Source organism: Tribolium madens, unplaced genomic scaffold, assembly GCF_015345945.1.
Source record: "Tribolium madens isolate multiple individuals breed KSU strain unplaced genomic scaffold, Tmad_KSU_1.1 Scaffold_20;HRSCAF=117;Tcas5.2_LG4, whole genome shotgun sequence".
Lineage (NCBI taxonomy): Eukaryota > Metazoa > Arthropoda > Insecta > Coleoptera > Tenebrionidae > Tribolium > Tribolium madens.
Genome location: NW_025400985.1, coordinates 3,642,898 through 3,655,640, shown reverse-complemented (window position 1 = coordinate 3,655,640; position 12,743 = coordinate 3,642,898). Strand labels below are relative to the sequence as shown.

Here is a 12,743-nt window from a genome sequence, read left to right as displayed (position 1 = left end):
CCGTAAATTAGTTAATTTAAAAAAAAAATTTTGATTCCATACTTTTTATTCACCTTGTATATTTTTTAATAATTCAGTAAAGGTACCAAAACAGGGTCGAGGTACAAAATTTAAACCCCACACTTGAAATTTTTATAGATAATTCTTCTTTAACATTTCTTTCCATGTTCGTGGTATCTTATCTTACTTGGCATTTTTCTCTGAGGTGCAAGTTTTAAAACATTCTTTATTTAATTTGGTGCAAACCCGGCGCATCCACCATTTTTGACACTATTATTATACAGTTATTTTTGTTCAAAACATTTTTTATGAATATACCTATGTAATTGCATTGTTTAATTTTTGCTTTTGAAAATAAAAAATCTAGAAAAAAACATAAAAATATCCTAACAAATTTTCCAGGCATAAATGTTCTTGACAATAGTTTAAAATAAGACATCCACTTTGTGGGAAACTTTTTAACATCGTGGCGTTCTTTCCGGAAAGAATGGAATATTAAAACGCTCCATTCTTGTTAAATTCATAGGTGGGTAGTTACCTGTCAGATTATAAAATATGTAGCGAATTTAACACACTTCACTTGAAAATTTTTAATGTAGAAAACATATTAATTCTAGTGTCAGACGCCTTTAAAAATTTACGATAATATTTATATTTTGAAGTTGGTAGCGCTTATAGCATCATAAATCACTCTATTGTGTGTACGAAATCTTTGCGATGATGTGTCGTCTCAATTTTTTAATTTGCATCCGCTTTAAAATCCTTGTCCTCCGCGACATAATTACGGATCACCTGTAGAGATATAATTTGTATAACGGCTGTTGTAAATTACGTAACTCGGCCGATTAAGAAGTTTTATATGGAAGTTTGTGTCGCGGTAGAGGCGATGTATATTACGACTCTGACAAAATAACGGATACACTCCGGAACCATAGAGAATAAATACAAAAAGCGACAGGATGTGGAGAAGGAACAGACTAGGTAAACGGAAGAGCAGAAGAATACAAAAAGAATCTCATTGTGTAACGCGGATATCTACCCAGGGGTAACATTATGCAAAATAGGCTGGAAATGCACGGCTTCGTTGCAATGTACGCTTATATTGGGACGATTATGTCAGCTTTTTACTTGAAATGCCATTGTCCGTGAAACGCTACATCTACTAAAAATTCTCTTCTAAGAACTTATTTTAAATGAAGTAGAATATACTCGTAATGTACTTAACTACTTCCTGAAACTACATACAGGCCTCCCAGCGAGTTAAAAAAAATTTGCTTCAACCCCAATTTTAAACTGAAATAAAGCAATTTGTGATATTTTCAAACGGCTTGGCTCAATTTTAAACCAGAAATCAACCTAGATCAAAGTATTTCAACAAAATAATGGCTTGAATAAGAATCTTCTGTCAAAATAAAGCAATTTGAGCTATTTTCAAACCAATTTTGCTCGAATTTAATACAGAATTAATTCAAAATTAATGTATTTTATAAAAATAATTATTACTAATTAATAAAATAATAATAAAAATAATTATTAATAATCTTAATTTAACGCTAAACTTTTATTTGTTGATTTTGCTTAGTTTTAGAAATAAGACGTTTATTTGACGAAAACATGCACATAAAATTTATTACACAAAAACTAAGACAGCTAGAACATTTTTTTTCTTACTTCTGCAAAGACGAAATTACAGAATTTGAAGCTGTAACAGTTTTTGGATTTATAAAAATATTTTTACATCTAATAGATTGATAATTGTCTACCTAAAACAATAAACTATTAATGTCTAGAATTGATAAATGATAAGATATTTAACATTTAATATTAATTGAAGCAACAATGCTTATTAATATCTGAGCATTGTTGATATTATAGCAACCATAGTAATTCCACCACGGATCACTTATCCGTTGATTTATCCAGAGATTTTGTAAAAGTCGTTATAAATACTGAAATTCGAATTATTTTGTTGTAAAAATGAAGAATAATGAATTCAGTTTAACACAAATGTGATTATTAAGTGATATTTATTTCATCTTTTGTGCAACTGTGCACTTTTTGGCTACTGAAACAATAGTAATTATTTTTTTTTATGTTTACCGTTAAATATCTTGTTGATTGATTATAAACACCTAAAAGTAAATAATTTTAGAAAGACAATTTAATAATCGTTTAAATACAAAAACATTAAATAGGGTGTTCCACTAAAATTTTTTAAGATATTGAACTTTTAACAAACGCCTTCATTTTTTTATCTTTGCAAATGCAACTTACTAAAAAATGTTACAACCTTATAGCTTGGACCTTCTTCTTTGCGGTAGTAAAAAAATATTTCTTGATGTCTTAGTTTTTGTGTAATATTTTTTTAATGCATGTTTTTGTCAAAAAAAAACGTGTTACTTTTAAAACTAAGCAAAATTGACCAATAAAAGTTTAGCTTAAAAACATTGTTATAAAAATCTACATCCAAAAACGCTAAGAAACATATCGTGTTTCATTTAAAAAAACACAAGTTTGTATTAAAACTTATTTTTGAGACACGTTGTATAGTTGAAAATAATTTTAGGCGATGGACTAGATTAGTATCTATCAATGTCCTATATATTTTTTTATTTTACCATTTAAAGGTCACTAATAAACTTTTTCAACTCGCTGGCACACCCTGTATAAAGACTTAATTACACTTTTTAAACAACATGTGTCAGAAAGAAGAACTGTAATCGTAAAGGGATTGCGATTTGATCCGTCACTAACGTCGTTAAATATTAAAGCAGTTGGCTGAAACTTTTTATCACAGCAACAAAGTTATTGGTCAAATAAAATACAGCAAAACGTGGACAGTTGGACAAGTTATATGGAGTTTCCTTGTCATATTAGAAGAAAAGAATGGCACCAGAGGCAACAAATCGTTATCGTCACCTCTTAGGCTAGCGACTTTGGATTTATATTCAAACTTTCACAGTATATCTCGAATTTTAAAAGAACCACCATCCGTCCTCTTCCATTTAATGAAATTACTTACAAACTATTAAAAAGTTGCAGCCATCTCAAAACTCTACTTCGTTCGGGTAAATATATTTACTTTTGTAGAGCAGTTTTTAGAACTTGCATATATTTTATTTCGCATTTTGTGCAGCACAATGAAAATGGACCGGAAATGTATGCAAACTAACTTGATGTATACGGTAAAGTTAATTTAAAAAATTTCCTAAATGCGAAATGCAAATTGTGTTTGTTTCACTTAGAGAAAAATGGAGGAAGTAAACATCTTTTTATGCTAAGCAAAGAAATTATCTCCGACTTTTCCTATTTTCATTACTGAAACCTATTTTACAAACTGACACGAAAACTAAACACTTTCCGCCCTACAACTATTAATTAACTGTAAAAATGACAAAAAAACATTATTCATTCATTCACAAATCGATTAACTGTAGGAAATAAATGTGTACATTTTTATTTTGATAAGTATCGTTTTGACATTAATTATTATTAATTTCTACGGAACTAGAGAACTGAATGTTTTGTTGACATAAAATATACACCTATTGTATGGGCTGCATGCTCTAATTACAAAATCAAATACGATTCATGCAAATTAAAACTGAAATATAAAAATGGGTGGTAGTGAAAAGTAATTTATTTTAATGCACATTATTTAGTATGCAATTAAAAAAAGTTTCAAACAAAAAAAACATGACATCAAATGTTTTTTTTTTTATATAATTTATGTAGAATGAGAAAACCGACTGCCTTTTTTCTTGTACTTCTGGATATTTTGATTGAAATTCTGCATGTTGTTACTTATCGAATAAATGTCAAACCGTTTATTAGCTTTTTTAAATGAATAAATTTGTGAAAGCAATTAAGCATTGAAAACAACGTTAAATCCGTTTTGGTTTTTTAACATGTGACAAAGCAAACAAGCATTGCGATAATTTAGAATTAATTTAAGTTTTATACAGCCCCATGTTTTTAGTGAAACTTTTTATAAACAAGTCAACTGCTCGAATAAACATTATGAATAAATAATGCTCAAGTCTGTGTACAAATACTGAAAAGCTGCTTTTATGAAATAGTTGTTGAAAAAAAAACAATAACTTACCTGAAATTCCATCGTAAGTCCACCATTCCTCCCAGCTCACAGCAGACGTCACTGAAACAGCAAAAAATGCACAAGTTGAGGATTGATTAGTGACAATAATTGATGCATGGCAGAGTTAGTCTTGTGTAAGCCCATATTTTGTCGGCTTTGTTAGGATTACTTCCGACCGCCGCCACGCGTCGTTCGCACAGCTAGGCACGTATCTCATTTTTAATCCGGATTATCTCTCAACTCGTCTGTTTTTTCAAACATTGCTCGTATTTGTCAAGTACCTCGCGAAAGCTGCAATTCCGTTTGACAAATACATGTTTGGCACTAATTGCGACATGTAAAGCAGACAAATTCCGACGTCTTATTGATAAACGTGACGGGATTGGGAAAATTACGCCGAAAAATGTGACACACGGAAAAAAACTCAAGAGGTCGGAGAGCAGAGAACAAATATTCTCAAAGATAAGCAGCGACAAACCCTGCCCTTTGTTAAGCAATAATTAGCTACTAGAATTCTTCATTGTGCGAACAAAGGGCAAGCGTTACGTATTTATTGGATTAATTGTAGTGTCGTCGAGACGTCCCTAATGACCACTAGATGCCAAGAATTACTAACGAGATGAGGCAAAACAACAATAACAAGTAATTTTGAGATTTTATGTAACGTTTTTTGACTCAGACACAGAAATATTAGTAAAAAATTATCGATGGACCCTTTTCTTAATTTTTTAAAAGAGTTTGTTTTTATATTTAATTTCTTCTTTGAAAAACGGTGATCCTTTTATAAAAAGTTTTCGAGACTCATTTCAGTTTTCATCTTATTCATACCACATGTACTTGTATTATTAATTTTATTCTTCGACACTGTCAAAATTTACGGTTTTTTTCATGTGTAAACAAACGTTAGATTATTTTTAAGAGACTTAAAGCAATTTTAACCCTTGCTGAGTCTATTTCGAAGAATAGAATGTTATATTGAACTCGTCTTCGTGTAAATTGGGTCATTTATTCCACCTCGTGGATTTACATTCAAACTCGTCGAATAAATAACAATAAATTTACTCTGTATAATTCTAATAGTTTATTATGTAACTAGTGCTATAAACGCCACTTTAGACATGAGTTTTATTAAGCACGAGCGAAAAAGCGGAGCGAGTGTTTAATAAAACGAATGTTTACAGAAGTTTATACACGTGTCACATACTATATTTTTTCTACAATCATCACAAAAAAATTACTTAAACAAAAAATTAAATTAAACGTAACTAATACGCATATTAGTCAATATATTTATATAGTAGATTTCATTGAAATTGGCATAATGGTTGGCTATGGAATTTTGTTTTTTTATGATTACTTACTTATTTACATGGTTTGTTGAACTGACATGACTGACATTTGTATTCGTTTTTTCACTGTTTTTGTTGCTTGTTCGTTATTCCCAGTATTTTTGCAAATTATAATTAAAAGTTGTTCTCTTCACAACCAAAGATTTAGAGTACACGCTAAAGTATGTTTGAAAACATAATCAATTTCTTTTTGTTTTTCCTGTTTTAGGTTAATAGAATCAAATATACTGTAAAAGCAAATACTGTATGTTCTTGGTGTTAAAACTACACCTACAAAGGGATGAGACAGGGTTTTAAACTTTTTATGGAAAAACCTCTGTATGAAAACCTCTAAAAGAGAGTTCTTTAAAAATAAAATTTGAACTATCTTAACCTCACTTTTTTTAGTGACAAATTTAGTAGTGTTGCGAGATCAAAAACATAAAATTCATCAGATACGAGTTAAAAAATTCGCCAAATTACGATTTGTTTGGCTATATCTCACGAAAAAACGCAGTTTTTAGCTTAAAAATCCGCTTAAACTCTTGAAAAAAATCATAAATGACATGACAATTCGGCTTAATTCTGTGATTTTTCGGCTTGTTTTTAACAAAATTTTGCAAAATAATTGCAAAAACGCGCTCGAGAAATGCAAAAATAATGTAATTTTAGACTTAATTTCTTGATTTTTTAGTTTGTTTTAGTGAAATCTAGTGAAAAACCTAAGATTATAGTACAAGAACCCACTTAAAAGCATTTTGTGGTTTTTCAGCTTATTTTTGTCTTATTTTGCTCAAAAATCAGTTAAACCGAGTGACATTAAAATCAGTTTTTTTTGTGGTTTTTAAGCGTGTTTGGACAAGATTTTGCAAAATAAGTAAGCCTCTGGTTTAAAAACGAAATAAGTCGAGCGGAACAAGCTAAAAACCACATTAATTTCGATTCAATTTTCCTGCTTCAATAATTTTTTTAGATTTTTTTTTGTTTTTATCTATCAGGTGTAAACACTTGAAAAAGGCAAATATAACCCCGTTTTTGGTCGAATTTGTTAAATTTTTCGATTGTTTTTAACGAAATTTTGCGAAATAATTGTTTTTAGCTAAAAAGTATTCGAAAAAGACAAAAATAAATTGTCATTTTCGATTCTATTAACAAACAGAAAAATTTTTTGATTTTTTGAAAAAAATTGACGAAATAATCAAGTTTCTGGTTGAAAATGCGGAAAATACTGAAAAAACAGATTTTTTCACTTCATTAAAAAATTACCAGATATTAGAATTTTTACAAAAGATTTTATCAAATCACCACACTAACATGAAAATCACCAGATTTGGTGAAATTTCACCAAACTCGGCAACACTGAAATTTAATTCCTTAATATGTAAAGCCTTTTTTACATCTAAGGCGCGGGTTATACCATCATAGCTTACTATTATGCTAATTTCAATGAAATGGATTATAAAAGGTCACTTAGCATCATGGAAACATATACGATAATCCGTGTTTTAGAAGTGGGAGTAGAAAAAATAAATTTTAAATTTAGTAATAAGTACTTTTCTATTTTCCTAATGGCAAAACAACTCTAACTTTATGCTAGACATTTTTGTGTAATTGCAAATGCAAAATGACTTTGTCGACAGTATTGGATGAACTAGACTCTAATAAGTTTAATGTAGGTAAATAGGAGCAAAATCATTTTGGATATTGTTGGTATTTTTAATTGGCTGGTAGTAAAGTTCCGTAAGTGAACTGCATAAGGTGAAGTTTGTAGTTTTAATCTATGTCGCCGAGAGCGGTCGAAATGCTTTTGCTCCGAAACTGGAAAGTTTTAAAAGAAGAAAAAATCAAATGGACTGTTTTCTGCTTCCTTTGATTCGATCTCATTTCTATTACGCGAGTTTCAACTTCAATCGCTTTTTGTGTATACAAAGTTTGCGTAAAGTCAATCGGCGGGAAATGCGAGCCCGGTATTTAATGGGTCCGGAATCGCTGATTATTCACAATCTGATGCCTTTCTGAATCGTGGAGGAATGTCGACTTATCCAGCTTTTCATTAACTCGACCAGTATTAAATCGAAAAAGTCCCCGTCGTAAATCTAGCGTTTGAGGACGTTACTTTCTATTTCTGCGAAGAGTTGATGATGATATAGTGTGGCGTCGGTGAAGAGTACGCGACGCATTTAGGCGCCTCTTTGGGGACGGCATCCACCGCAAACCTGCGGCTTCTGAACTCATTCTTTCCTATAAACGGGGTGCCCGACCATTTTCCCGTCACGTCTTTATTATATCCTTCCCATGGGGCGAACAAAATGTTACATAACTTCTTGTAAAAGTCGAAACCTTCCATCCCGTCGAGAGAAAAGTTCAGTTTTTGTTGATTTTATTCCATTTTCCGATACCGGAGTCGGCCCTTATGTTTCACTTATACGCTAATCTCCAGCCGAAAATTTCAGGGAAAAATTAGGAAGTATTCGAGTGTAAACTGCTGAAATGTTCATGTTGAAAGCAAATTTCTTCGAACGTTAACATATTTCTATTTACTTATGCAATCAGTTCGTCCAACTTTGATAAAATCAAGTTTCCTTTAAATGTAAACCTTAAAATTTAAAACGCGATTCCTTCAGCCACGGTGCTATTTTGATATGCAAATCAGCAACGGTTCTTGTTTATGATAATGCATAACGTGATTATTCATGGCAGAAATCTTGAATTTTTGCAAGCGTATAAAATATCATTTCGGTACGGCCAGACAGAAGTAGTAAAACAATTCCCGGACGTAGAAACTTGTTTCTTTCGTCTGTTAATAATAAATGGGTTAATTTTTCTAGAGCTTCGCAAATCCGTGGATTTAGCGGCACTGAGCCCCCTAATTTGTAACTTGAGCAGTTTGCAATCTTATCGCGGTCTCTTCGGGGCCCCGAGGCTCACTATTAGTTATTTACCTCCTTTCTTAACGATTGCTGCTGTAATAAGGAATGACGGTGCGCCACTGTCTTGACACCAATCCAATTTACCTCCCTAAGCTCGCCTAATGATAATTACGCGCGATCTTAATTTAATATTTCTCTTGTTTCCGAATTGAATTAAAGATATTCGTCTTGTTTTCTTTACCAAAGACACGCCTAATGAATTACTTTTTGTTCCGCAAAAAATAAACAGACCAAATTATTCCAACCGCAATCACAAATGTGAACAATAATACCGACATCATGTGCACCTAATTATTGGCTACAACTCATTACTCTTAAACAAAACAAATTTAAAGGTCAACATCCCGCAGCATTACTATTTGCCACAAACATTAGCATTATTAAATCAATTGAATAATAGTTAGCAAAAATTATCGTCTTTTAATTATTAATTGACTGGCAGTTCATAGACTAAAATACAACAAAAATATTGCCAGGAGAAGTGTACAATTTTCCATCCATCACAACCCAGTTTTAATTGGCAGTGTTTCCGTCATTTTTATTACCACACGTCACACAAGAAATGTTTAATTAACATTCTTCCTTCCCTACGTGGTGGAATGGTGGAATAAAATAATTATAAACCTGACCGGAAAAACAGGTAAAAATTCGACACAAGTTGTGACGTGTATGTTTTAAGCTCGACTTTTATAATTTAGAATAACACAGACAACCGAAAAACAATACAGTTGTAAAATATTTTTTCAATAGTGATTTAGTAATTAAAATTGTTGTTTTTGAAGTATTAGCCGTAATGTATGTATTTTATGTCGGCCAAATATATACAACGCATTATTTATTAACATAACATAGAAATATGTTTTGTAATAATGTAAATAAACTGATGTTTTAACTGAATATGTTATTATTGTTAACTCCGACCTAAACTAATAACTAGCAATAAACACTGATATGGGCTTAATTAAGCTGCAAATTCGCCAAATAGCATTTGTTTACAATTTAACATCAAAGGTAGCACTTAGTTTTTATAAAAATGCTCTTCTTATATTTTTATTATTTTTACGCCCGGTAAATCTAAACTCATCCTTGGCCAAAAAATTTGAAAATGGTTTTAAACCAAACTTGTTACAAACTAAATGTTTCAAAACAATTTTTATAAAATTTGCTATATGCAGTTGTCAGGGCCGTCTCTAGCCTTACAGCCGTCAGGGTGCAAAGTTCTTAGTGCCGCCCCTGTCATTTTTTTTTAAATTACGGCTTTTTATTTTTAGTTGTTTTTATTCTATTATTAAATCAGAAAACAGTATTAGAGTTAAACAAAAAAAAACAAAATTGAAATAAAATCAACAAAATTCAATAAAAATGACTATTAAAACACAATAAAAAAATATAACTTAAAATCAATTTTCCTCTCTTTTTTAATAGCAAAATTCCTTACAAAATCAGTTAAAGTCTGTTTATCCTTTAAATGGAAATTAATTAATTAAGTCAAAATTTTGGTGAAAAAAATGGTAGCCACAAATTTTGTTTGCTCTTTGTTTTTGTCCCTAGAATTTTTGTTAAAAAATTATGGTTATGTTTTCAAATTGAGATTTTATCAATCTTTTATGAATCTTGTGTGCCTGTTTGCTCTATAATTGAATACCTGAGGACAGAATCATTACCTAAAGTCTAAAGACCAAATTCAGTGCTAATAATTTTGATAGAAACAAACCGCAAGTAAGTACAATGTTGTGGACAAAATTGAGGTTCTTGCTACAAAAACTTTCAAGAAAAAGGACGTATATACAGGAAAAAGTTATTTAGTAAAAGATACAAGTAGGTATTATGATGATTGGCAATAAATTTTGTGTAATTTATTGAAATGAGTTCAAAGTTAATGCACTTTATATTCTTCTTCAGATTAGTTTCAAAATTGGTACTTTCTCAACTCGTTCCTCAAAAACGATGGACAAGACACTAATTTAGAGGTTCTTTCTCATTCATGTTTATTTTGTATTCTTGTCAATTTCTTGCTAAAAATTGAGAATGTGTAGAAACCTGCATTAGGTACAAATTGAGTCTACATTTTAACGGACCCTTTTTCTAACTTTCTGCTTGCAAACTATTCGTTTTTTCCAAATTTCTAAAAACTGTTAGCGGTACCGAATTTATTCCTTTTTTGGTGTTTCGACTCTAAATTTTCTTAGACGATTTTTTGTGTTGACGTTTAAAGACATTGTTTTCAAATTAATTCAAAAAACCGGAACATCTTTTATTAAAATTACCATAAATAAATTTACTAGTGGTGCCAAGAATGTTTGGAATTTCCATTAAAAAAAAAACAGACTTTACGTCTAAATCGATATCATTAGCGATATTAATTATAGCTAAATCTGACAAAACAATAATTTAATTTCTGTAAATGCAGTTATTGATTATTAATATTTTATGGTAGGTACATTTTAAACTTTTTTTCATAATTTTAATGCATTTTATCATAAAAAAAAACTAAGAAAAATAAACTGAATTTTGTTGATGTGTGTTCTATTGTATAAGTTTACTGTCATAGTGTTTTCAAAAGAAAAGTACAATTTAATGAGTATTTTTAGAGTTTTTAATTACCTATTAAAAATTCACAGTTTTATTAAAATATTCACCATTTTTCACTCCAAAGAATCAAATATAAACACAAACATTGTGTCTTACCTTTTATTCTTATGAGATCAACATTCACTTACTTTCGAATACTACCACTACCTTAATCGGAATGAATTGATTGCTACTAGACTGAAAACTTTTGTTTTCAGAAATTTTGTAGAAATGAATAAAAAACTATAATATTCATTATAATAATAAATACAACAAACTTTTACTCACTGGTGTTGCATTTGTTTGTATTACTTCTAGAAAGGAAAGGAGGTGGTGGCAAACAAATCTATATAAAAAAAAATGTGAATTTTTTTCTGTGATTGCTTTGGCTAATAGGATTAATAGCTAAAACAAATATTTTTTAAACAATTTTACATTAAAAATAAAACGTGAAAATATTGATTTATTTTTTTGCGCTAAATTTTCTTTTTTTTTTAAGTCAAAAACAACTGTGACAGTTCAAAACGGAATGTGTTTTTAGTTCCGGTGATATAAAGTTTGATATGCTATGTTCGGTTTCTATCTCGAAACATTGACCTGTGGATTGTTCCAATATTTGATATCGGTAATGAAGATCGGTGCAGTGTACTCCACTAAATTATATTTCGTGCCAGCCGCGTATTGTGTCCGTATTTATACGGCAGCTCAGCTAATTTGCACATCTCTGAGGAAAACTGTGACTGTTTCCCATGATGGTATCTAATCATGGACGCACGCACTGCCAGATACTCATAAATTAGTCGACTTAACGTCAGCAGGAGGCTCAGTTACGTGACCTGATGAGTTTCAGTATCTCGAAAAAAAATATAATTCATTTTGAGGTGTGGACTATTATCAAAGCAAGGAGCCGTTTCAACCTTACGTGTCCCAATAATTTCATTAATTCAAAGCGATAGTCACGGAGTTCGCGGAAACAAGCAGCTATAAAAAGAACATTAATTTGGGAGGTTCTTAACATTGAATTTGAGTTAAATGTAAATAATCCTGATTGCTTTTTATTTGAGGTTGAAGTTAGAGGAAGCTTATGCCAGTCAGGTAAAAGACTCAGCTCGTTTGCCGGTCACTTTTATTGTAGGTAGAATATCAGGAGGCAATGCAATTAGCTAAGGCCAACTTCAGTCCGACTTTTCCAACAAACTTTCAGTTCGCTAAACTCAACTCCTGAGTCCTTATTTGATATAATTGGAGATATCTGAGGCCCGGGAAACTCTTATCGGCTATTCAGAATTTAGATTTTCACGAAATTTATTGCCGATTTCATAATTAAAATCTTAATTAGTCGACCATTGCTATAACTTTCAGATAACTACACAAATGTTTCACTTTTTTATTACTCTGCCTCTTTCTCCCTCTACGCACCGCTTTATTTAGCTACGATATTCCAAGAGCTAAAATAAAACGGCAAAAATCTCTAATAAATCAGACAAAAAGGACGTTATCCTACCCGAAAAACGTCCTCTGTTGCGCACTGCAGATTTTTAAGTGGCAATTAAAAGTGTCTGAAACAATTCCGTTAATAAAATCTGCGAACTCTCGGGGCATACGTTGGACTCTCGATGTGTGATACTGAAATGAGAGATGGGATGGATAACGGAGATCAAGAATGCACAAGAGACTTGCCATGATATCGCTCTTGAGACCCTCAACGTCTACTTCGGGTCACTTCCAAAATATTGCCGCTAAAATTAATCATTTTATTTTTATCACAACGACACATCGATATATTTATACCCTTCTATAAGAAACACACATCTGTCC

At 31.0% G+C, this 12,743-nt stretch overlaps 1 protein-coding gene across 1 annotated transcript in view; it reads right to left on the bottom strand.

The window, feature by feature from the left end:
• Positions 1–12,743, bottom strand: part of LOC123005110 (carbonic anhydrase-related protein 10) — a 108,215-nt gene that overhangs the window by 72,312 nt on the left and 23,160 nt on the right. Inside the window, exon 3 of the mRNA XM_044398726.1 lies at positions 4,106–4,156. Within this exon, the coding sequence (XP_044254661.1) occupies positions 4,106–4,156 (51 nt within the window). The remainder of the gene's footprint in view (positions 1–4,105; positions 4,157–12,743) is intronic.